This window comes from Symphodus melops, assembly GCF_947650265.1.
Source record: "Symphodus melops genome assembly, chromosome: 7".
Lineage (NCBI taxonomy): Eukaryota > Metazoa > Chordata > Actinopteri > Labriformes > Labridae > Symphodus > Symphodus melops.
Genome location: NC_136697.1, coordinates 8005017 through 8031963, shown reverse-complemented (window position 1 = coordinate 8031963; position 26947 = coordinate 8005017). Strand labels below are relative to the sequence as shown.

The following is a 26947-nucleotide window of genomic DNA, read 5'->3' as shown; positions in this document are numbered from 1 at the left end:
TTATACATTAACAAAAAATGTATGGTGTCGAGAATATTGAATTCTGTTTTATTTGCAAATCTTTGCTCTGGGGAAAATCTGCAGCAGCTTTTGTTTCAGAAATGAATAAATTAAAACAATGGTTCAGCTTAAATAATTTATTATCACTAAATTTAAATAAAACTAAATTCATTTTGTTTGGAAACTGTAACAGAACAATAAGCTCAAATGATGATTGATCACGTTAACGTCGTAAGAGTGATTGAAATCAAATTTCTGGGTGTGATTTTAGACCTCACATTACGTATGTAAGAACAAAACTGGCAAAGAGCATCGATGTTCAAGGGAAAACAAAACACATGCTGGAACATAAATCACTGCACATCTTGTATTTCTCACTTTTACTACCATATCTGATTATTTGTGTACAAGTGTAGGGCAACACTTACAAAAGCAACTTGCAACCATTATGCAAACTGTTTTTAAGTTCTCATTGAAATGTAAAGTTTAATGAAAAGTTGGTGTTTTTTCCTTCCTACTCTTTTTCGAATACTGTTTCGAGTCTTATTTGAAATTTTTTTTCAAAATAAACTATCAATCATTCAATTAAATCATCTTTATTTACTCGACAGAAGAATACAGCCAGATACAAATATTTCATTTTATTTCTTTAAACCTGGACAAACTGCAGACACAGTCCACCTCTCAGGTTTCAATGATTCACTTCACGTCAATGTTTCTACAAGTCTGAGCCAACGAAAGAAAAAGAAACAAAATAAGATCTATGGTGAAAAAAACAAAATCAGAGAAAGGCATCTTCATGTTTAACAAGCAATCTTTGAATCAGCTGGAGTAAAAATATAACTTCTCCTATATTCAGCGAGCTGTTTTTGACGTTCCTCCTTTAAACATGATTTTAATCACTGTAGTCGTGTGTTCCTGTTTCCACATCGCAAGTTGTTTTTTTATTTCCTGTAGTTTGATGAAGAGCTTCGTCTCTGCTTGTTTGTCTAAATGCTGGAGTGACATTACGATAAGTTCGAGTGGTTGATAAATATTTTTCATCTCCAAGTCAAAGCTGTTTGAATTTTTTTTTTTTTTTTTGCATAAATCCAATCATTATATAAATCCCATACAACTGTACATGTCACTGTGAAAGGGTTTTCATCCCTCCCTGATAGAAACACATAATCCACTGGAGCTCAGATCAACATGTTACAGAGGGGAAGACAATCTTGTTTTAGGAACTCAACATCTTGTTTGTTTTTTAAAGCCACTATGGATGAGATCGTAGACCAATTATAGAAATGTTAAGAAGATCTGGATGTTTTTTTTTATTTTTCATACAAGGAAATCTGTGGGAATGGAACAGACATCTTTACTGCCGTTTGATCATCTGTTTTGAGTGTCGGTGCACAGCCTCGACGAAGGCGCCGACGTTCTCCGGGTCCATGTCGGGATAAAGGCCGTGTCCCAGGTTGGCGATGTAGCCTCTCGTGCCAAAACCCTCCAACATTTTCTTCACGATGTCTGAAATCTTTTCCTGGAGAAGGCAGAGAGAGGATTAATAAAAGGAGCTTGAATTTTTTCATGTGGGAGAAAAAAAACAAAAACTAAATGATCTGATATCTAAGTATCTGACAACATTTCAGAGAAAATCTTTACAGAAACAGACCTTTTGTCAAAACACACAAGATGTTTTTTTTAGACCAGAAACGTTCTTGAGTGCCAGAGTCTTTTTTTATTTATTTCTGTCATTTTGAATGGGGAGAGAAAGTTTGCGGCGCCAAGTGTCTTTTTTTCCGAGCGCTCTGCCTTTTTTGTGCGGCTGCTCCGAGCGCCCAATGCCGACCAAATGTTTGGTCTTACCAGCCTCGTCCCACTAGCCTTGGCCGCAGCTCGGCTCGTGGCCAACTTGTTCTAATACCTGGATGTAAACCAGCAAAGTGGATGGTTAGCTTCTCGTAAACTGAAGCAGTTTGTCAGTATTTAAAAAACAGAGATAACGTTGCAGGTAGAAAGCCTCAGGTTTAACTGGCATATAACAACTCAACTGGAGTCATTGGTGTTTGGTAGCTGGAGAGGTGCCAGGCCTCTTTCAAGGTGTCCTTAAGCGAGACACCCCCCCCCCCCCCCCCCCCCCCCCCATCAGCTCTGGAGCGCTTGGCGGGGGCAGCTCCGTCACTGTGACGTCTCTCCATCAGTGCATCTTCAGAGTATAAACACCTCATTTCCACCTCCGGGATCAATACAGTAAAAATCTTCTTCTGAACCAAAGAGGGAGCTGAGTTTACCTTTGGAGCATAGAGAGCACAAGGGTCCATGTTTCCCTGCAGGCTGACCTTCCCTCCTGTGCGCTCCCTGAATACACACACACACACACACAGAGTAATCCTTTAACCAACAGGTTAGGCATTTGACGAGCAGAGCAGGAAACACAGACGTTTGTTGACTTATAGCCGACACCAGGTGACACGCTGAGGTCAGTAATGGTTAAACAGCTCCTTAGTCTACAGGAAAGCAGGATCCGTGCTTTCTGCACGCTGACCATGACTGTGTATTCTCAGCATGGAGCTGCATCTGCTTTTGTCTGATGAGATGTATCGACCTTTGTCTGTTTATGAAATAAATCAAAGCTTAGAGGAGCCAGTTGCGGTCAAAATTTAAATCGATCAGAAAGTGAATTAGCCGAGGTGTCAGATTCAATAAAGAGTTTTTATGCAGAGAAGAGACAAACACTGACGATCAAGGTGCTACTTGTGTCTCATGAAGCGTCTGATGTTGTGCCACGCAGACATCAGTGGAGGTGTTATAATTACTGTGTCTCCCGTTTGTGCGGGAGCTTGTTACCGTGCCGATCGTGGGTCAATGGTCCAGTCGAGCCCAACCACCTCATAGTTGGACTGAGACAAATCGTCCAGAGCGTAGTGAGCGTCTTTTGCAAACACAATCTGAAAGACGGGCGGACACACAAGTGTTAAAAGAGCGGATTTCCAAAGCACTCATTCTGGATCATGTTTGGAGAAATGCTGCCATCTAGTGGTAAAAAAAGAAGAACTGCTGTATGTTTTTCAGACGGAGGGGAGGGAAGCTTAATGACCCCTCCTGGGACACCATGTTGCTGAAGCAACAGAGTGATGATAAGAATAGACCCGAGTATTGAAATGTATATTGAGAATAATTATAATGACAGAACTAACAGACAAATACAGCAGTAAAAATAAATAAATACAGCTGTCACAGGTGACTGGTTGGATGATGAGCAGTGTTCATCATTAGCCACTGACATTGTCAAGAATAAGAATGGAGAAAAATACAAAATAAAGTTTTAAATCATGTACCATGGAGTTACTGCAGAAGTCTAAGTATGTGCATCATTATGTAAAGACACAGAAGAAGTATAGAGGAACAGCTGTCACTCACCATGGGGACGTCTTTGCCTTCCTCCTTCAGTTTATCTTTGACAGAGCGAGCGATGTCTCGGAGGTACGGCAGAGAAAACTCTTTAAATTCCACCGGGCCCAGAATGCCGGCGTGAGAGTCGAACACCTGCAGAGCCTGAACGACACACACACATCCACAGAGGACATAGGACGGTTTTATAAAGAAAGCCTACAGGAAACTTGTTTGTTTCAACCATAGGCTGCGAGCTGGAGCTGAGGCGGGTTTTAGGCCCTTCTGAGCTTAAAACCTGCCTTTCAGTGTTCATAAAATCAAAACTGATGAGTTTGAAAAAAAAAAAAAAAAAAAAAGGAAAAAAAAAATAAATCCTTCCCCCCTCTACAATGTGTCCATGATGGCAGTAACAAATGAACGCGTGTATGTATGTGACTTCTGGTGCATCTGTAGTCAGCCTCTAGTGGACACTCCATGAACTGCAGGATTCAGCACTTTCACATTGACTCATTAATTACCCTATGTGGTGAATATGACAAACAAGTTGACTCGACTGGATTATTGTGCTGACACTGAAACAGGTTGATCTCCAAAAGGTGCGTGTGTGCAGATGCTGGCATTATCAGCAGACAGTATTTATGTCCCATCTCTGACGTACTCACAGTATGCTGTGTGCTTACAAAAAAAAAAAGCCGGGTGTCTCACCTGAGCTCCAGCTGCCACCTGTCCCAGTAGATACTGCACGATCACATCTGTCAGCATCCTCAGCAGCATGTGGCTCGCCTCAGGGTGCCGGTACAGCCAGCGTTTTGCTTTAGAGTGCGTGTTCGAGCCTCCGCCCTCGATCATGTAGGCCATCAGCGTCCACTGTGGAGAGAAGGATATTTTTTCGGTACATTCACTTAAAGCTGAGTGTACGCTGCTGAAGTGTTCTGTCGTCTCTGACCGGAGCTCCAGTGAATCCTATGAGCGGCACTTTGCCATCGATCTTGTGTCTGGTCAGCGTGATGGCCTTGAAGACGTAGCTCAGCTCTTTGCCTACGTCCACTTTGGCCTGCAGACGCTGCAGGTCCTCTGGCTCCTTCAGGGGCTCCGGGAACGTGGGACCTTTACCTGGAACCATCTGGACCTCCATACCCATGGCCTGGGAGGGATGAAGATCAATAAATGAATGAATCAAAGTCAGTAAATCTGACTGATGCTGGAAACGATACAGATGTTGGGACTATGGTTGTTATGAAACCAGATTTTTTTTTTGTTATACCTTCAGGTGATTCTGGGAAAAACGATATTGACATCAGTCCTAGGATCAAAACAAAACATACAAACTTCCTCTCCTCCTCTGTCACCACAGGCAGCCTTTGGTTAAAAGATCTGATATTGTTTAAGCTTCTGTTTGTTCTTTTTGGTACTATAGATCATTGTTTCCCAACCGGGGGACCGGGACCCCAATGAGGGGCGCCTGAAATCTGAGGGATGTATGATCATTTTTGAAAACAAAATTTGACAGAAGAAAGGGAGCTCCAAGGAAAAAAGGTCGGGAACTGGCAGTAGCTCTGTCTGTGGGGACCTGAATCAACGACCATCCGGTTCCCAACCCAAGAACTAGTCTGGAAATTGGTCTGGTAGCCTGAGAGGTGCTTGTTCACTTTCTGAGCACTGCAGACGTGCGCTTGAGCAAGGCAATTTAACCCACCTGCTTGTCGTGAAATCTGTTTAATGTAGGTCTGGAGCTTTTTTTTTTTTTTTCTTTAATACTGAACAGAAATGAGACCCTCTTATTAGGTGGTTGATTGTTTAACTGTTTAGAGTCTATCCAGACCATCAAACACAGTTACCTTACATATTACTGAGTTCATCATAAGAGTTTGTAGACCTCATTCATTCATGATGTGTCGGTGTGTGACCCATCACAGAGGCCAGTCTACTGATTTGTTTTGGCACGAGATAACTCCATGAAAATGGAGTTAATAAGACGTACTGTTTGCATGTCTGCTTAGAGTTTCTGTAACCTGCAGATGTGATGTTTGAGTTGTGCGTCACACTGAACCCATCTTTCTTTACAGGTAAAGCAGGTTCAGCAGAGACATGTGAGTGACTGTACGAGTCTGGACTCGATGACCGCCTCACCTGTGGGATAACCAGGATGTCAGAGAAGATGATGGCAGCATCGAACGGGTAACGTCTCAAAGGCTACAAGAGGGAAAGGAAAACAGACAGTATGAATGAGAAGAAAGGAAACCTGCTGCGTGTTCGTGTTCCTGTCGAGTTGGCCTCAGAGTATTTTTATTCTCACACTAATTAAAACACACTTCATTTACTTCTGTTCTCCCTCTGGTACAGTGGTCCTCGACTGGCCGAGCCTCAGAGCCCTCCACCAACTCCATCATGAACAATCATCACGTTTCAGACTTTTTTTTTTTTAACCAATCAGATTTATTTAATACAAAATGATTCAGTTTGGACCTCAGTGGGGAAAAGAACATGTGACAGAACAAAACATGTTTAAAAAGAGCTCCATACACTTCACAAAAAAACCCACTTTTGAGTCCTGAACCACTGCACAAGTACGTTCTCTGTGATAAGACAAAGTAAAAAAAAATGTTTAGCTGTTATTAAACTGATGTCGACGTCCTCAGAACGTTTCATATTACCCCAACTGTGCTACAACACTCTCCCGATTCTCAGCAAATCCTTCTTCAGTTCTTTCTGTGTTTTATCTCAGTCTGATTCCAGCGTATGTATTTCAGAGAAGTCTTTAAATCAACTGTGATATTGGGTTTGAAGAGCTCTGCTTTACCTGCAGAGTGAGCTCGCAGCAGGCCTCCGGTGACTGACAGGTGTCGAAGAAGTCCTTCCCTGCTCTGAACTCACGAAACTCTGAAAAACAAACCACACACGACATTTATACGACGTCCTCATGATGTCTGTCACAATATTGAACTTCCAAGTGCAGAGAGGGAAAAAGGGGGGAGAAAGAGAAATAAAAGAAGAAGACTGCTCTGGAGTAAAGGAAAAGAAGAAGCTGCGATGTTCCCACCTGGCAGGTATCGTCCCGCCTGTCTCATACACCACACGGGGACATGTTCAGTTTCTTCTCCTCGCGTTGCTCGCAGGAATGTGTCGTTCTTGAGCTGAGGGAAGTCCTTGGGTCTGGGGAGAGAATTTTTTTTTAAAAAGTGCTGAGGAGCGGTCTACTCATTGAGCTCATGAAGTGATGCTGGGTCAAATACTGAGAAAACTACAACTACCACAGCAGACCGATGCTTATCAGTGACACGTGCATCAACTGTGGCTTAAAGGATAGCTAATGTGGACCTTCAAATACAAATCAAGAGAAACATAACTCAATATCAGAACTAATACAGGCAGAGACAAGAAATGACTCAGTGTTATGTGTTGGGTTGATGTCCTTAACTATTAGAGGATGGGAGCTATAGAGTAAGACGCTTCTGTTATCTAACATATAGGCATGTCCTCCCTATTCCAATAATGCAATCCTATCGGGCTGCATCCAGCTGCAGAGCTGTTAATGACACAGTGATTATGAGAGAGAGATACCACTCCTCTGCTCTCTTATCGTCTGCCAGCAGCAGAGAAACGGTTAAATGAAAGGCTGCACAGGATGAGCTGCAAGGAAGAAATGACCAGCACGTGAAGGCAAACTAACATCACAATGAATGAACTGCATTACATTACATACAATACATTATACCTGTCTACCAGGTCAGCTTACTCTTGGTTGCATAAAATGGAAATAAAACACAGTCTGGCACAAAGCTGCGACCGTAGTCATGTTAAAGTGAGTTAGATCAGGAGACCAGAGATGTGCTGTCCACAGGATGAAGAGTTAAAACATGTTTTTAAACGTTATAACAAAGAACACCACAGCCACTTTATAATAAGCTAAACATATTAATATTATTATTTCACAATAATGAGTAAGTCATTGATGATTTATTAATGAGCCGAATTTATCAGAAGATCTTAATAAGTCGTCAACATGAACAACAAAGCTTACGGAAGAAACTAATCACTAAATATGAGCAGGAGAAATGTAAAGTGTGTTTTCTGAATGAGACTCCTCAACATCAAACGAGTAATGTGAGTGTGTGTAAATAACTAACATGGGGTTTAAACGGTGATCCTGACACTAGATTTAATACAAGTTGTGTAAAGTCATGTTTTCATAAGAGGGACACAAACACGTGTCGTAACGCTGTCTGATAAACGTCCTATCATTCAGGATGTTCACTTACAGGATTAAAGCGTCCTTGCTCATGTCGGCGGTGCTGAGAAGGTGACCCGCTCGTTCAGGATGCTCTCTCTCGTCTCTCGTCTCTCTGTCTGTGTCTGTGAAGATCAGTCAGTCCCGACCTCCTGCAGCTCCTCAGCTGTCAATAAAACCTGCTCCTATCCTCTGCGCAACTACATCGACTACGGCGCTGCTGGGCGCGGCCATCTTGGACGACGACGTCATCATACCAGGAAACGAGTCGTTAGTTCAAAATAAATGGAGAAACAGCTCATGTGATATAACAACAGACTTAAGGAAGTGTCTAACAAAATAATACATATAATTTACCCAGCCGAACTGGTGTTATAAAGACGTTTACATTTTATTTATAGGCTAAATTATTATTTAACACACAAAAAGTGACTTCAGGAAGTTTTGTCAAGACACCACAACTCCTCAGGCTAAACCATATTGGGATGCTAAGTTTTGGTTACATAAAGTGGAAGTCTGTTTGTATTTTTAGTTAAAAAATAATGCCATTGCCCTCAGCTACAGCGTCTAAATGTAAGTTTGTGATTTACTTGGCCAACAAACTACCTCCAACCTTTGCCAGCATCGTACATCTTCTGCTGAATGCAGATTGTTACTGATCGCTGAACTGCAAAGAAATGTGGTGTTATCTCTACCTGAAGTCATGCAGTACAGCAACAACCCATTTACATTTCATCCTTTAAAGCAATGTGAGGTTCAAGCTCTGCCTGCAACATCGGCCATCAATGTCTCCTGCAGCCACTGCCAAACACACAAACTCAACGTCCAACAGCATAATATAAAGGACAGCTGCCTAAAATGCTCAAGCCTCTACCAGCAACCTGCAGCTGCCTCCACCTGTCTGTGGCGTACAGCTGTTGCTAAATAATCACCTTCATCCTCTGTTTATAGAGATCATCCTTCACCTTACCCCACATTACCACGACACAACAGCAGCCTCTGCCTCCAACTGCAGCAACTTTCAGCAGCCACATTGACCTGAAAGCTCTAATGCAGTCTCTGCCTAAAACACTGCTACAGTACAGATACTTCATGCTTTGAACTCAAGCTTCTGATAGCAACCTTTTGTCATTGCCTCCAATTGAAGAATGCCGCTGAACATCTCAACCTGCAACTTCTACCAATCGCTGCAACCTCCACCTGTGCGTGTGTTTTCTGACAGAATAATGTGTACAAGTGAACTGATGAACAAATGACACTGAAATAAAGAACTAATGGTTATTTTAATTCAAGTACACAAAGAGCATACAAAGAACATGATGAAAGTCAAAATCCACATATTTGATTTGACAGTTAAACAGCTTACATGATGAAATGTTGATGATGGCAGATTAAATTTTATATCTGTGATTAAAAAAAAACCCCTGACAAGTAAAAGCTGGGACGCTTCAATGTGAAGTGAATTTACAGGTGATTGACTCCCTGTGGTCAATAAAAAGGCAAGTATACAAACTTCTTTTTTTAAGGCCTGCTTTATAAAGAGACACTAAAGAGACATCATAATAGAAATGTCAGAAAAGACAATCTTCTAAACCGTATAGCAACGTTTTTATGAGACATCCTAACATCAAAAGCTTCAATCGAACGTGGACAGAAGAGTTCAGTTTCTGACTTGAAAAAGTTTACCTTTAAAAGTGCTACAGTCGGTTCAGAACATGACAGTACATAATTATGCAAATATGTTAGTTTGAAACAAGTAAGGACTGAGGTCATTGGATTTACTTGAAGACATTTAGTCAGGTATTCTGTTATTTCCCCACATTATCTCACAGACTTTCTCTGTAAGGCTCCTTTATTTATATTTTTACAGTAATGATACAAAAAATCCTCCTTTATTATATCCCACCTCTTTTAACAACATCTGCGTTTGTACAGAAATCTTTTTCAAAATCATAAGAATAATCTTGTTTTTTTCATTTGTATGAACACCATTGGCTCATCACTCGAGTGTCAAAAAGGCCAAATGAGAATTTACTATATATCGTTCTCAAAAATGTGCTAAAAGGTGCAATTTCTTTGCACTAGATACAATATTTGTACAAAATAAATGTAAATGCTGAAAGATGCATGTTTTATATTCTCAAAAGGACAAAGGCATTATATTCAGTATATTTACAGTCACTAGAATGAGGCATATTTACATGAAAAACAAACTCTAAAGTGGCTCCAAACATATGGAAAGTCTTATGTTCCTCTCTAAGGCTGTTGCTGGTATTGTCCCTCTGTGGCGGTGTAAAAGTCCTCCAGGACACTCTGCATGTACTCAAATGTGGGTCTGTCCTCAGGTTTGTTCTTCCAGCACAACATCATGATCTCATAGAGCTCTGCAGGGCAGTCGTTGGGCTGAGGCATCCTGTAGCCGTGCTGCAGCGAGGACATCACCTCTGCTTTAGTCATACCTGAGGAAAACACAGGCACATGTGCACAAGTGTAGGCGTTAATATAGGAGTGTTAAGAGAGAGCCAACACTTACGGACAGTTCTGCTCAAGCTCACAAATGAATGAGGGCATGTGAACTGTGGCAGTAGATAGCGGACACACAGCAGCAGTGATTACATAATAGGCGTAGAAAGTAGCTTTAAGAGTGACATGAAGTTGAGGGTTCTCTTATAGATATTGCAGCTCTTTTTTAGGAAATGATGAATGGTATAGTGCTTTAATAGTCCTCTGACTACACTGCAGCTCAGACCTACTCAATCACACACTGATGGTAGAGGCTGCTTTAATAAGTGTCCATCAGTAGCAGCGAGATCAACTTGCAGTTAAGTGTCTTCCCCAAGAACACATTGACATGTGGATGGAGGAGCTGCGGATTGAACTCCGACCTTCTGGTTGGGAAACAAACTACTCGACTGAACCACAGCCAGGTCTACAGCACCAGATGATGTTTTGTGTAATTGTTGCATCCTTTTATTCTTTTGTAGTTGAGAAAATATAAACTGCCAGGAGAGGGCAGTAAATATGAGAGTGACGAGTCACAACAGCAACATAATAATGAATGTTTTAGTGCTGAATAAACCCAATTATAGAGTACCTTTCATAGAGCGTACAGCTCATAGGGCTTAATAAAGGAACAAAGACGAGAAATAACAACAGAAAATTACAGACAAAAACAAGAGGAATGACTTCAATGAAATAACCATTAAAAAACATAAATAAATACTTATCTAAAGAGTAAAATGAAGGCATTTTTTAGAAATCAATAAAATTGGTTGAAATCAGTAAAGAGTTTGATAAATATAAAAAACAACTGAAACTGTTTTCGGACTAAACAGACTTATTGAAGAGGAACTATCCTCTAGGAAGTACCCTGATAATGACACACCATGGGGACTTTTTTTTTCTTTCTGCATTCACACCGCCGTGGTTCCTACTCAAGATTTTCTCTTAACAGGGTTCTAGGAACTAAAATAGCTCATAGTTTAAGAAAAAAAAGAAATATGAGGACGTTCCTGCAGTCCAAACACACCTAATGACCCTGATGATGGTGTATAAACTTTAAAGGCCTGATGGAGTTTTTAAAACTTTGCCCCCCAAAATGTCTCAGATTCCTTTGAGGCAGCTCATGCACACTGACACAAAGAGGCCCCATGAAAGATGGGAATTCATTACTTGACTCAATCAAAAACTATCACTTAAAGACGCATGTTACTTTAGGCTTGGCACACACCGAAAGATTTTAAAAACCTAAAATGATTTTGAAAGTGTGAGAGACCCCCACACATGACGGGAAATCATGACAGATGACTGTTGGTTGCCTCGTTGCACACCAAACACACTTACCAAAAACCAGAGTCTTGACCTTAAAAGTGTGTAATCTCGCACGGTCGACTCAGATGATGATCAAGCTAAATGTACAAGCTGTTAGCTTGTCCATTCGAAACCTTTTTCCATTCAACTCTTTTCTCTGTCAGTTGGATTGTGGTTTGGACTTGTTCGTGTTGTTGCCACAAATCTACAAGTGTTTCCAAAACTTGTGACATTCACCTAACTTGATGCTTCGCGTTTGCTGTTGTTACCATGGTGATATTTGTTGTGATTCCTGTTTCAGTCAGCGTGCTTCCTTATTGGCTTACTGACTTGCCTTAATGACCATTCACAGAGCCGTCTGCATTCTCCCCAGATTGTGTTCTAAGCAGATCAGGTAGCTTAAATCCCTCTTAACACACATCATACCACATAATAATCTGGCAAGATCATTTTTGGATCCATCAGATAGTTGGCCATTTGCTGACTTTTGATTGGATTGTCGGAAGGAGTCGATTATCTCTCAGTGTGTACCCTGCTTTAGCAGACTATGTGTTAGTCTGAATGTTGAATGTCCTTCGTTTACCTGGGTAAGGGATTTTCCCGTATGTTATGATCTCATAGAGCAGGACTCCAAAGGACCACATGTCAGACTTGATGGTGAAGGAGCCGTAGTTTATGGCCTCTGGAGCGGTCCACTTGATAGGGAACTTGGCTCCTGTGGAGGACACACACAGGTACATACACATACAAGGAAAGGTCAGTCTTAAATTGTACAAAGATATGGAAGAGGATATTATTGAATTCTGTAACTGTCAATTCTTCTCTGCGACTGAATAACCCAGGCTGTACGATCACACACTCACTGACACTGTGCCATCGGTAATGGAAGCTTTATATTTATTTTTAATTTTCTCTAGTTTCACTGTTTCATGGTTCCAGATCACTGATCAATCAGGTTTCATCCAATGGCACATAAATATATGCGGCCTCTCCCACAAGTCTTAGACTGTCTCTCTGTGTACTGCACTGTATTATGGGTCCTGTTGAGACCTGGGGACAACATTTTCCTGGGTGATCCTATCACAGATGGACAGCTTCAACGATGACCTCTTCACCTGTCCTAACCAATAAAGGCAAAAAGGCCCCAAACAATATATAAATGGAAAAAGACTTACAGCAACAAAGAGACAGTGACAGACAGAGAGAGACAGAAAGAGAGAGGGGGTGTTGGTTGTAAGTAGTTATCTTCAGGTTCTACATCTGTAAGATATAATTGCAACCGAAACAGGAACTCCAATTGCAAATATAGTTCTTTCAATATCTGTTAATGTAGCTACAAACTCTTTCTTTGAAAAACAAGAAGACCTTCAGAGAGTACACCGATTAGAGGTATTGCTTCACTTCCTGATTTCTGACCCTTTCCTGTGACCTTCATATGCATCAGTCTTTGTTGTACTGATTTACACAAAATGAATCGAAACATGTTCAGCAATGTTTGAAAGAAACCAGCAGTCTGGATTCTCAGAGAATAAAGTCGTCTCCTGCCACATTACATTTCTAATTCTCTTTAAAGGGGGTTTCATAATGCTAGGACACAAGCATCCAGCAATGGAGTTAGCTCCTTTATGATGGGAAATGACCTCTCACCTCAGTCAACAATGGAGTCACTCATTTTTGAACAGACAAGGACACAAAGTTTACCCTCTCTGGCCGAGTATTCGTCATCCTCTATGATTCTTGCAAGTCCAAAGTCAGCTATTTTACAGAGCAGACTCTCTGACACCAGGACATTCGCTGCTCTCAGGTCTCTGTGAATGTAGTTCTTCTTCTCAATGTATGCCATACCCTCTGCGATCTGCAGAGACGCAGGGAAAGGAAATGCACAGAAAGTCAGTGAATATTTTACAATTTAAACGGGAAAGAAAAACAAAAGGCATAGCAAACACACAGACATGATTACAGCACAGTGGCTTATGCAAAGTCATTCACACGTGTGTTCAAAGCATCTCAAGTTTAAATTGTGATTAATCCCTGAATTTCAATAGTTAATCTAGATTAATCATATTTTGATCACAAATGTAATATTCATTATTTTTTAATTTACAATTTACATTTGGCTTTTATTTTGATCTTTCATCTTACGCAGAGGGGTACTTTACTTTCTGTTGGAATACAAATGTTCTTTTATTTTGGAAAAAAATTGAAGGCTATGACAGATTGAGCAGATTGAAAAGTAAAGAAATTAATAAAACTGTACGGGGAAAAAGAGAAAAGTAAAAAAAAGAGAACAATATGAAGTCAAATGTTTGTTGTCATAAGGTGGATTATACTTTGTCTTGTTAACTGCCTGGAAGTTTATAAAACAAGCCATTTAAAGACACAATAGGGTAATTCTTTTCCATCGCTGTGATGACAGGAAGATGTTACAGAGGCTTGCCTTTAGGCACAAAAAAGTCAAATGATTAATGAGATAACAAAAAATAATAATGCATTCACCCCAAACCTTAATTGATTACCATTAATGCATTAATGCAGACAGCCCTAATGTAAATATACCAAAAGGCAAGGATGACCTAAATATGCTGCCATCATCTTTGTTGGACACCAGTTCTAATCAGTATAACCAACAAACCCAACTAGCCCACCTTTGAGCTGCCTCATTGGCTGATATATACTCTGATACTGTATGTATATGTATTCGATTGGTTATCTTTATGTATTTTTTGCTCTCATTTTCATACCTATTTAAGTCGTGTGTTCAATGTGTTTCTCGATCCCCCTGATGAAGGTCACAAGCCCTAATTTAAAAACAAACAAGCTTCTAACCCCCTTTAAACTCAAAATCATTGCTCTTAATATCAACAACCAACAGGCCATAAGGACAAATAAATAAACTGTGGCACACTCAAAATGTTGCCATGCTGGGTGAACCTGAGGAAGCTACAGGCGAAAACTGTTGTTGGCTCACTGTAAATTGACACTAAAGACATTTTCAGTTCATTTTGTTTAATTAATTCTCGATTCAATTTATTTAATCATTTTTCTTAACTCAACACTCTTAAACTAAAGCTGACACAGCAAGCTGCTGGTTCAAGTGGTTAATGTGCTGGCTTTATATTCATTTGTTCTTGGTCTGTATCTCTTCATTCCATTTGGATTAGCTTTGCTTGACTTTCTATATATTTCTATTTACTTAAGGATTTATCTTAATATCACATTGTGATAATTAATGACTTAAAGCCCTTTTGCAAACACATGAAGGCTTGATTTAACTGTTACTGTTTTTCCTTGCTGTAAATAATTTTGTAATTTTAACCAGACATAAAACAGCCAGAGAAGTTGCATTTAAATATAAGTACATATTCATTCATCGCCATCAATTTTGCTGCACAGATTCTCATGGAGTTAATTAGAAGCAAATAATAAAGAATAATAATGGAAAACCTTCCTCTCTACTTCTCTCAGAATAACACCATGACAGTGTTCTCTCAAGTAATGGAAAGTGCAAGAACACAGACAGAAGTTGGGTTTTAACACTGAGCTGTCAGGTTTGTACTTTTGATTATAGTTCCTCCTTTCAGTTCAGCAATGGAAACTGTGACGTTGTTTATTTTGTTTCACAACCACAAAGACGGGTACCTGTGCTGAGAAGTCGATGAGCTTTGGTAGTTGCACTTTGCATCCTGCGTCACTCTTTAAGAAGTCTAACAGGCTCCCTAAAGACGAGACAGAAAGAGTCAGGACATGTTAGCTTTTTTTCTTTTTGGATCCTGCTAAGCTTTCGTTTAAAGATAAAGTCTACAGTCACTGTAAATACCGTTGGCCATATATTCAGTGATGATATAGATGGGTGGGGTTTTGGTGACCACAGCGTAGAGCCGCACTAGCCTGTCATGCTGTAGCGTCTTCATGACGTTGGCTTCCTCCATGAAGGCTTCAACCGTCATGGTGCCTGGCTTCAGCGTCTTCACTGCCACTGTGGTGTTGTTGTTGTAGAGCGCTGTTTATGTCGAGAAGCAAGAACAAGGATTTATGAGAATGGGACAATGATCAAATGTTTGCTATAGTTGGACATGAGACCTATTTATGAAGTGTGCTGCTTTCCACTTGGACTCCTGGAAGCGATCTTGATCTCAATGGGATAATTTTCAGGTAAAGGAAGGTTAAATAAAATAAAACTTCTTGTATAACTTATAAAACAATAACAATGGGGATGTATGTAAGTAAGTAAGTAAGCACTTTAAGGGTTCAGAATAGATTTTGTATTTGGATTATAGAATCTGAGTTTAGAAGTTGAATCTTAAGCGATTTCTTGTGAAGCTACATTATACACTTAAAGTAACCTGTAACCCTGTAATATCGCACATACAGAAGATTTATTTTGCACTTCAAAAAATATATATATCAAAAAGTTCAAAAATACAATAATGAAAACTGAAAAGGTAAAGGAGGTTTAAGTTCAGTGACCCAGGATCTGACATTTTGCAAGATAAAACATGATGACATCCCATCATCAGCTGTAAATATATATTTAAAAAAAAACAGTGTCTGAGTTTAATTAATACATCAAGTTATTTATTCAAACTTTGAAAGGATTCCCTTTAGTCATTGTTGTTTTAAAGTACAATTGGAATATTCTTTGTTCTTGCTCGTGCACCTATCCTAGTTACATTAGCTGATGATGAAGAAAGTAACCAACTGAAATGACGTTAGCTTGGAAGTCAAAACATGTCAGGTTAGCCAGCCTGCTACTTCTTAGCTTTGCTGCACGGATATGATTTTGGTAGATTCGTAATGTTGCCTGATGAAGTATTGAGCAAACAAAATGATACTAATTAAGCAGTAAACATCAACATCCACCCCAATAATAATGGAGACACTATCAATCACAGTCAAGCTAGCTCTTCAGCATAGAGAATCAACTTTGAAACCAAACAACGGTAACCCCATGATGTGAAAGCCTTGTTAATGTTTGAACTTTGTGTGTCCTCAGATTTCTAAGCTTTTTACAGTATATAGCTGTTAATGTTGTTCATTTGTTCAAATTAGCAGACGCTATTGGCTCACATAAATGATGAGTGATAAACTATATTTATTGCAGCTTTGTGGGTGAACTGCATATGAACAAAACAGCACACAGAAACAAGATCAGTAGGAACCCAGCAGAGTTTGGGTTTGAACTGCTGACTGCACTAGTTGGATATTCATAATACTGACTGTTAGCTAACAACACATTCCCAAACAGGCTCAGCTAAGTGGTCATGTTTGACTTTGCCCTTTTATTTTGGCACAACAAGAATGCCATTAGTCATTCACAGAAATGAAAGTGGCTTTTGACATAATTTCTCTCTCTGTCAGAAAATAAAGCATCTAAAACATATCATCTAAAATGACACGTCAACAATCTCATGTATAGCTTTATACGTTTGCCTTCAATTCACCCTCTTTCTCTGTATCTACCCAGCAGTTTTCCGCGTATTTCATCTATCCATAAAACAGAGTTTCACCATCGTGTACTCTCCTCACATACCTAGAACCTGGATCTCTACTTCCCCACCATTACTGCTCTTCTGAAGTAACACCAACCACAGAACTGACTTCCATTGCTCTGACGCCCCACACTTCCTTCTTTTCAAAATATGTGCAACAGCAGTTTTGTAAATGTTTTATAACATTGGATAATACTTTCTGTTAACAGAAGACACAAATAAGAAATTTGACGAAGTCTTCTATCATGGTTGGTATCGGACAAAAGTAAGATTCATTTGTTTTCCCACTTTACACAGCCCTCTCTGACTATCATCCAGCTCTACTCTGGAACGGCGATGCAAATCTCTTCAGACTCAAACACTTCCTACATAGATGATAACAACTGACAACACAGACAAGAATTTAAACTTCCAGAGCCAGTATTGAAGGCACATTTTGAACACATCCTTTTTTCCAGAGACAGTAGTCAGTGCATACAAATATGCTCTACACCTAAAAGGTAACAAAAGAAGGAAGTCATTGTTGTTTTAATAAGGGGGAAATGGAACTTCCCCGTACTGTTCATTTATGCAGCTCTGCAGTTTATTTACAATAAATGAAAAAAAAAAGGATTTACAAATCGTCCGACCTGCATTTGAATGTTACTAGTGACCACGCTCAGCACCCTTAATGTGAGGGACCTGTCTGTTCTGTTTCAACACATGCCATGACTGAGGCTATTTCAGCTTAGATGAAGCTCATTGACTTTGAGGCACACTTGACCTCTCCACTATAAAGGTCTGCCTGGACTCTACAACTCAATATCCAGGAGGGAATCCCATTGTACTATGGCACCTCTTTTGTTTTGGTCAAACAGTTCTTGGTGAAGTACATTACCATCTGCCCCAGGACCTTTAACATATTGTTCCATAAAACCCCCGAGCAACACTTGTCATAACCTAAACACAAAGGAGATTACAGATACAGTCTATATACTAAGGTGTCAAATATGCTAAATAGATGCACACTTGTCATGTTATTTATCATAATGGATGAGGACAATTTGTGTATTGAATATCATTAACATCTGAAGCTGTTATTTTTAACAACTACTACCTGGGTGAGGTCAATAATATGTAACATTATGGGTCATGGTTTTCATTGTCAGTTCCAAGAGGATCTCAGAATTTCATGAGTTCACTAGGGTTTGGGACCAGTTCACTGGGCTCCTCCTTGGGATATAAAGGATTTGATAAGTATTACAATAAGTTATGATAAGTTACGATACACTTTATTGTTCCCTTGAGGAAATTTGTGTTGGACTCAAAGTGCTGCCAAACATTCAGCTGCTTCCTTTTGAATCAAAAAATACATGTGGGCCCTCCCTTGTGTAACTATTCCCTTTATCTACTCTTGCCAATAAATGTTATTGATAAAATTAAGTCCAACATCAGTCACTTTGCACTCACCCATCCAAACTTCTCCAAACTGTCCTGCTCCGAGTTTCTTCACCATCGTGATGGACTCTTTGGAGATCTCCCACGCATCTTTATCCCACGGCTTCTGAGCTTTGGGTTTGACACACGGACGATCCAGTTTACGACACAGGCCATCTGATTTACCTGAAAGACACACATAGACATTAGAACTAGGGGCCTTCTTCATTTTTTAGCTGTTTTAAGGAAAAACTAAATATCAATTGGATGCTTATTCAAGCACTAATTTTTAGAAGCTGTACCCACTTTGGTAGTGTTTGATCATAGCACCGATGCTGAGGAAGGACACTTTAGGAGAGATGTAGTATCCGCCGTTATCCAACATCCTGATCTTATAGTGTTTGACTGAATCTGTACCCGAGGTGTCCACGTCTCTGATGGACAAAGAGTAGCTTCCTTTTGGAGAAATTATATATTAAAGAGAGTGAGTAATGCGGTGGCTGACAAGTGCAAAGGCACAGTGATGGCAAAACCACTTAAATAAAGAAAAGCATGCAGAATATTCAGAAATTATGGAAATTGAAAAGCACATGCAAAAGTCCAGAGAAAATGCAACGACTCAAACACACTGCAGTTACAATTACATGAACGATACAAAGTCAATAATAAAAAACAACTGAATCGATGAAAATCTAGTCTCAACAGAAGGGCTCCAGGACTGTATTGGGGGGGGGGGAGTAAATGTATTGTTTGGATGAGAAAATGTCACAGTTTGACAAAGAAGAGGGGAACGTTAAAACAATTGAAACTATGAGCTGCAAAGCGAGTCCAGCCTGGACCCTCACACTCGGGTTGAGAGAGCTAAGCAGGTTTGGTCAGGGTAGCCCTGGGATACCTGGAGCCAGCACGAGCTGCAAGGGCTGCTAATCCATGTGTATGAGTCATTTTCAGCTGTTGCATTTGTTTTGGACTTGTGCGCATGCTCTTTAATTCTTGCATTATTTCTGAATATACAGCACGTTTTCCTTAGTTGAAGTCAATTCTGTGGTTGCTGAGCCTTTGCACTTATTGACTACCATTAAGTATTGATTTATAATGGAGCAGTCTGAATTCCATACAATGAAAAAGGGTAATGAATGTCACTGTGTCTTTGTCTCTCCAGGCTGTTTTTAATTTCAGTACCTTTAGATGTTTCACTTTCCCTGATAAGGTAAGAGCCGGGCTTGTTGGCTGGTGCCAACAGCTGCCTCTCTGCATGTTTTCTGGTGATGTCCTTGAAAAACCACCTGCAAACATTGAAAACCTGCTCATTTACAGAATAATCATACTCTCACTTATGAGCCCATGGGTCAATGTAAATGCAGTTATCGATGAGCAGATGCTTACGCCTCTGTTTCGATGGTGTTGACTTCAGCAACATAGTTGGATGGGATGAAACCTTCTTTGTTGGTTGTCAATGACTTTGCTTTCCACCACTCCCCATGTCTGTAGGACATATCAAATATGTTAGCATAATTATTGTTTTTCATTGCATGTCAGTATTGAGAGAGGACCTAATTCTAGTTTTTCTAAAGTATTAAACAACCCTCTTTAAGCCTGTTTTATCCATTAAGTACCATGAACTATAGATTTTAAATAGATTGAAACTCCATATGCATTAACATATCACATTTCCATCTACAGTACAGCTTCTTCACACAAAGTACAGTTTAGTCTTTGCAGCAGCATTTTAAAAGTATTTCCTCTGAACACTTTTAGTAATGCAAGGGTCCATAATAATGGATGAAGGCTCAATGAATCCTTATTGTACGTAGATTAAACAGGCCTCAGTTTTGGACGTTGTGTTAACTTTGATGTTGGCTTCATACTGTATGATGCAATAAGTCCATCATCAGTATCAGAGACTCACTCCTCTAAAACTTTCACCATCTCCCCCTTCTTGAATCCCAAGTCATCCGGATGCACGGCTTCATAAGGGTACAGGCTGATCATTATTTTACCGACTCTTTGCTCTAAAAGGAAACAGAAAAGGATATTACCATTAAACACAGTTCAAATGTATTCAAAGACCCAAAGCTTGTCTTTGATTCTCCAGTTCTGACATCGATTCATTTAAGAAACATCCCAAAAAGGCTAAATAGATGATGACAAATAAACAAATGAAGATTACATAAGGAATCAACCAGGGTAGAACTATTTGTAACAAGTCAATCAAAACATTTCAGTGTTACTGAGGATGGAACAAAGCCAGGTTCTTGTTGGCAAACAGGGTTTTTTGGAATAGTAAGAGTCTCACTGAGTTAATTTAAATACTAAAAATCACTTGTGTTGGCAATAAATATTCTTTTTTCTCACTATCAATTTTACTTAAAATCAAAAACTGACATGTGGTTTGAGATACACATGCTTATATTTACTCGCCAAATTCTGTAAGTTATAGTTTGTCATCTCGACTAGCTTATTGCAAACAAGCAGGCAAGTAACTGTTGTCCAATGCAAAGCTTTCTGTCTTTAAGTCGTGCGAGGTGGATCCTAAGATAGCCGCAGCCTTTTGTGTTGAGAAATGAAGCAACTCAACTCAACTGTCATTAGCTCAACTTTACATTAGACTGGCTGCAAAAGGCAAAGAAACCCCATATGATCCCATATTAAAATGGCGTAAGCTTAGTTTTCTTTCACGGCTTACTTAGCTTCTCACTTACAGACATACTTATTCAACAAACTTAAACTTTTTCTAAAGAGGAGAGCTATATGAAAATATGCCTTTTGGCTCACACTTTTCAAATTAAAGAGTGTCAGAAACTATGAAAAAACAAAAACTAATATGATAGAAGCCATCAATTAATTTTTTTATTCCATTTTACAGTACAAACAAGTATTTGACACTATTTATCTTATCTCAGGATAACACACTTGAATTTAAAATAAAATGTATGGATATATGACTGTCTGTTTTTTGTTTTTTTTACAAAATAATGCCTGTCATACCTTCCATCTTTTGGAACACCTGACCAGGTAGCAGTGAGTTATTCTGCAAAGATAGATCAGAAACAATGTTGGTGTCAAGTGACAACACAGTTATCAATCACTACCTATCCATCGATCTCACAGAGCAGAAATCTGTGTCTCTCTGTCAAAAACGTGAAGCTTGTTTTGCTGTCTCAAGACTTACTATTATGTTTTTAGTCATGGAGGTGGGGTCTCTGACATAGTGCGTTTGCTCAGTACGTACAGTCTGCTGGCTGCTCTTTCCCTCCAAGCCTCCGCTCTGCGTGGACTCCATACAGCCCATCCTGACTACATGAGGAAGTGAGAAGAAGGAAGAGTGAACTGGACTGTTACACATTTAACAGTCACAGCAAATAAGAAACAAACAACATATATATGGTACAAAACGCACCTGTGATAGACTATTTTAAAAATAACACATAATAAAACCGCTGAGAAGGTCTACTTTTCCCGTTTTATCAAACCGTTTTTAAAATAGTCTGAAAAAATGTGCACATATCAGTCAGAAAGAAGAAGCAGCAGGTGTAGTCTGCAGTGAGCGGTGCGTAAGTATAAATTCCATTCAGCCATCTGTCGGGAATTCCACAAGGTTCCATTTTAGGGCCCTTACCTTTGAGTTTATATGATTTACCAGACAGCTGAAATAGAGTCAGCTGTCACATGTATGCAGATGACACAGTTACTGTATGTGTCTGTGTTTTAAACTGGCTTCGAAATAATCATATCAACCTAAACTGTGATAAAAAAAAGTACATGACATGAGAATGGAGATTAATGAGAGAGAAATAAAAGTGGTGCACTTGAGTTCAAATTTGTAGGTGTTATTTTCAATTCTCAGTTGAAGTTTCAAAAATGCATTTGAAAACTGTCAAAATTAATTTAAACTGTTTTCATTTACAGCACAGCAGTTTATGCATGCCATGATTTCTCATTTATCATACTGTATAACTGTTTAGAGCCAAACAACAATTACACCTACATGAACAGGTCATTATATAAACAGGCACTAAAAATAATGGATCCGAAATCAGTCGATGGCAGCATTACCTCATTCTAAAGAAATACAATATACTGTGTTTTGACAGTTTTTTAAACTTTCCTTTTTTAATCTCATTTTGAAATGTGGAAACAACCTTACTCAAGAAACAATTTGTCAGCTTGTATGCAGGCATCGTAATCATAACACAGCCAACATGAGTTGGAAACTGTAGAGCACCAAAACGCATAACTACATTTTATTTTAAAGACGTGAGTAAAACAGAAACTGAAGCAAGTTCATGAGCGTTTACTCTTAGAATAATCATTTTTCTGTTTGATCTAATTTAGTCTCTTGTTTGTATTGAGTTTATGATGTCTGTATTTTAAGTAGCATCACTTTTTCTATATCTTATACAGTATGTATCTTATATGTAGTCTTATATTTACATATATCAAGTGATGTACACTGCAGGTGTCCGTGTTAAATAAAAAAAACAAAAACAATACAATAACAAAAAGTTAGATTATACAGATTTTCTGCCTGTTAAAAGGAAGTTTTTTCTTGCCACGCTATGACGGATTAAGCTGGGCTCTTGTAATATAGCCATCAGTAAGGTCCTTTACCTGCTTTTTGTAAACATAACAATGAGCATGGTCTTGTTACCTGCTCTTTTGTTAATGTTAACAGACAAACAGTAAGGTCCTTTACCTGCTTTTGTAAAGTGTCTTGAGATAACGCCTGTTATGAATTGACGCTATATAAATAAAGATTGATTGATTGATTGATTTTAGAGTGAGAGAGTCCAATGCTCATGCTGTTTGAATCACAGTCTTCTTTTTTCTCATTAAATTAATAAAAAAACCTCCTAAAGTTACTGTTAAATACTTAAAAACAAATGTAACTAGTCCAGGAGGACCCAAGTATCTTTATTTCTAAGACATGTAACATGCCTGTATCTGAGAACAATGATGGTGTACACACAATTTACTGTAAGCGTCGCCTTAGTCCAAAGGCAAAACAAGCTGAAAATTGTACAACCAATCATTGATAAGATACTGTATGAAATATGAGAAGAGATCAGGCTGTGTTCAGGTTGTGTTGTTTGTGGCAGTGAAATCAAAATGAAAACAAGAAGACGATAAACCCTGCGTTCTTTAGAGAATGTAAATATTCTCCAGAATAAATTTTCCATTAAAGAAAATACATTTAGGTCAAGATTTATTTTGATTCAATTAATGTTTTGTAATCACAAGAGCCAACATATTTAAATAAGTAATATTTTTAACTTATATTGATTTTTATTTACAGTCTTTGATATTCATCTTTTTTCAGTTTTCATGTCTTTAGTATGTTCTTTTTTTCAGATCCAAAAGAGCACTATATATCGGATTTTAGTGTCAGTGCTTCTCCTCTGTTCTTTGTCCTGCTGCATGCTGAAAATGTGTTGTTGTGGTTTGCAGCTGACCTGTTCTCTGCTTATCACCAGGGTCTACAACCACAGACGAACTGCCATTTGCATGCAAGCACACACTAATACAAAAAACCCCCAAATGATTAACAGAATCTTTTAAACATCAACAGATGATTTGTGATCTGTGGCTTTGCATTGTCTGTTTGCAGTGCAGAAGCAGAAGAAGAAAAGATGTTTAGCACACATGCTGCAGCTCTCATCTGTTTTAGTTTTAGGGAAACCTGGTCACAGATGCATCTTATTAAAGTCTTTAAAAACACAATGGTGAGCAAACATTTCAGCAATGACAGCAAACACAAAGTTATCTTGTGACTCACTTTCTGGCATTAATTTTTTTTTTAAAGTTCTATCTAGATCGGCTGCCTTGTTGAAAAAAAACCCACCATAGCGCTGAATGATTTTATCCTCTGTGTAAAAATGCTACCAGAAAAAAATAACTTCATTCACGTCTCACTTCATATGCATTATCAGATTAGCCTACTAAAGTGTCTGTAGCTTTAAGTACAAATGAGTTGTATCTCTATTTGTTACAACTGATTGGTTTACTCCAACGTATATTTCATTTGTGACCTATGAGGTTTCACAAAACATTTTTATATGATGACATCAACACCTTATCTCACAATGACACAGTCAAGTTGCCTTGGATATTTACTGCCTGTGTGGTTGATAATAAAAACAGGATATTTAAATCCTTGTCATTACATTTTCATTCAAGCAGAGCAGGGATGTGTTATTTCACTGATCTACTATTGTGGGTCAGACGCTCGGCAAAGGCTCAAAAGTCACACAGCACAGGCCTGGAGCACTTCGGCAGTGAACGCTGTACTTAAAGCGTTTCTGTTTTCTGATTATGTGTGTATTTTTGGCTTCTGTACTTGCAGCACGTTTGATGTTAATCCAGTTGTTTTGCCTTTTTGCAGCGCGTTTGTTTCTTTTGTAGCGTAGATCCATATCCACAGTCAAAAAATAAATAGAAACAGTATTAAAGACACAATATGTGAAATCCACCACCATGGTGCTCTCAGTCATAAATACAAAAACAAATATGACTTTGGGGCTGGCAGGGAATCATGAGAGTTTTCTCTGCTGTTTTCGTCCACATTGACGAAGTGAAGACTAACGTGTGAAACCTCCCTGGGGAAGAGAATATGTGTACCAACGACATACTCAACTATTATGTTTCTATCAAAGCAGCACATACATCAACAGTACGTCAGCTTTCAGTAGCAATTCCTGCTTCCTTATGTAGCAGCCGTTGATGTAACATGATAACGATGATAAAAAGTCTGTCATTGCAGCCGCCTCGACAATCAATCAATCAATCAATCAATCTTTATTTATATAGCGTCAATTCATAACGGGCGTTATCTCGAGACACTTTACAAAAGCAGGTAAAGGACCTTACTGTTTGTCTGTTAACATTAACAAAAGAGCAGGTAACAAGACCATGCTCATTGTTATGTTTACAAAAAGCAGGTAAAGGACCTTACTGATGGCTATATTACAAGAGCCCAGCTTAATCCGTCATAGCGTGGCAAGACACGTCCCGTCAGGACTATAAAAGTTCTCTGGCTTTGAAAACTGTTTGAAATATTTTAGGTACTCAACATATAATATATATATATATATATAAAGGATGAGTGAATTTGTAATTAATTTAAATATTTAAATGTAAACATTGTCATTAGATTCTACATATTGTACATTTAACACACACATCCATTCACACAAACATAATATTTTATAAATATATCATGACCAAAATATCACAGAAAACTACGGTGAATAAGACTAGATCTGTTGAACTGCTTTGGGCAAATAAAAAGAAAGTAATGAACAGCTGTTTCCTATAATAAGAAAAACATTACTGTTACTAAAGTGTTAAAGGAAGCTACAGAGAGAGATTCAACCACACAGAGAGGAGCACACTCCTCACCATGAAAGGCTCTTAACTGGAAAACAGATGTGTGAAGAACAGAAAGCAGAGTAGACAATGGAATACATTAAACAGTGTATTGTAAAATGTTAAGTCTCTCTGACTCTGAGTCAAATTGACAGCCGGCAAATATTCCATTGCTAATATGGCTAAATGAAAGCTACCTGGATTATTCCATAAAAAACATTAACATCTCTGATTAAGGCCCCCTCCACCTTTGCATTAACCTGTATCTATAACCACAACATTGTGTGTGTGTGTGTGTGTGTGTGTGTGTGTGTGTGTGTGTGTTTGGGGGGGGGGGACTTGAACTGACTTGGACTATTTGGTCGTGGGAAGAAAGGGTTCATGCAAACATGAACATGTTTGAAATATTGAATGTGTTCTTCTTGATTTATGACTCAAATAAACACTACTAAGCCATGCCTACCTGTGTTTACCATCCAGTAGAGCAATAGTATGGCAGTTTGTTTTCAGGCTACGTGCTTCACCGCTTCACTGCTTCTGGTGTAAATTTAACTCGACAGTCAGCAAACAGCAGGAAACTAAGGGTCTGAACAGATTAGGAACACACAGCGCGCACGCACACACTGGATGACCAACATACTAACTTCCCCTTTTACCAATGCACAGAGCCAAAGACTGCAGTGGTTTAGACATGAAGGTGATGAAATATGAAATAAAATGAACTATTGTAGAGCAGATTGATGCAATGACTAGATTTAAGAATAAATCACAACATCTCGGTAAACGCCTGAGAAATTAAAATAATCTGCTGCCAATCTTTGAAAACTTGTTTGATGACTATCTGTAAAAGTGATCAAAAGTTAAACTTGAAGTCCAATAAACCAGTTTTTTTATGAAACAGCTGGAAGAATAATGTGATAAAAAAAACTGAAATCCTTCAAATAAACTATTAAGACTCCATTTTTTAATGCAATAAATAAATAAATTAAAGTGACATGTTAGCTAATACTTTCCAACCTTTGACTTTGTACACCAAATAAACTTTGCTATCACATCTTGTTTTTCCTCTGTGTGTTGAATGAGCACGACGACATGATGCCCAGTCATTCACACCTCACATGTATGTGTGCTCACCTCTCTTGGTGTGTTTCCCAGGTTAAAGAAATACTTCATCCACTGTTTTAAGTCCTCAGATTTCTTGTTTCTCATCAGGTTGATGACGGACAGCCGGTGGATATTCTTCTCTGACAAGCGTCAGTCGTCT

The 26947-nt window shown here is 38.9% G+C and overlaps 3 protein-coding genes across 4 annotated transcripts in view; 1 reads left to right on the top strand and 2 right to left on the bottom strand.

Moving 5' to 3' along the window:
- selenop2 (selenoprotein P2) overlaps nucleotides 1-26947 on the top strand; it is a 230315-nt gene that overhangs the window by 158621 nt on the left and 44747 nt on the right. The window lies entirely within an intron of this gene.
- On the bottom strand, nucleotides 581-7837 carry urod (uroporphyrinogen decarboxylase). Its single transcript, XM_079347887.1, has 10 exons — nucleotides 7635-7837; nucleotides 6416-6528; nucleotides 6176-6255; nucleotides 5506-5568; nucleotides 4322-4519; nucleotides 4081-4242; nucleotides 3403-3537; nucleotides 2830-2930; nucleotides 2274-2340; nucleotides 581-1522 (listed from the first exon to the last, which is right to left on the bottom strand). Exons 1-10 carry the CDS (start codon nucleotides 7655-7657, stop codon nucleotides 1358-1360), a joined length of 1107 nt encoding a protein of 368 aa, XP_079204013.1. The 5' UTR covers nucleotides 7658-7837; the 3' UTR covers nucleotides 581-1357.
- Nucleotides 8868-26918, bottom strand: lyn (LYN proto-oncogene, Src family tyrosine kinase). 2 transcript variants are annotated; one of them, XM_079347668.1, is made up of 13 exons: nucleotides 26818-26918; nucleotides 21491-21615; nucleotides 21307-21349; nucleotides 20228-20330; nucleotides 19705-19803; nucleotides 19501-19604; nucleotides 18625-18774; nucleotides 18352-18504; nucleotides 15231-15413; nucleotides 15053-15129; nucleotides 13115-13268; nucleotides 11997-12128; nucleotides 8868-10062 (listed from the first exon to the last, which is right to left on the bottom strand). In XM_079347668.1, exons 2-13 carry the CDS (start codon nucleotides 21608-21610, stop codon nucleotides 9860-9862), a joined length of 1521 nt encoding a protein of 506 aa, XP_079203794.1. In that variant the 5' UTR covers nucleotides 21611-21615; nucleotides 26818-26918; the 3' UTR covers nucleotides 8868-9859. The 2 variants fall into 2 exon arrangements, with proteins under 2 accessions (XP_079203794.1, XP_079203795.1); XM_079347669.1 differs by having other exon boundaries at nucleotides 21551-21615.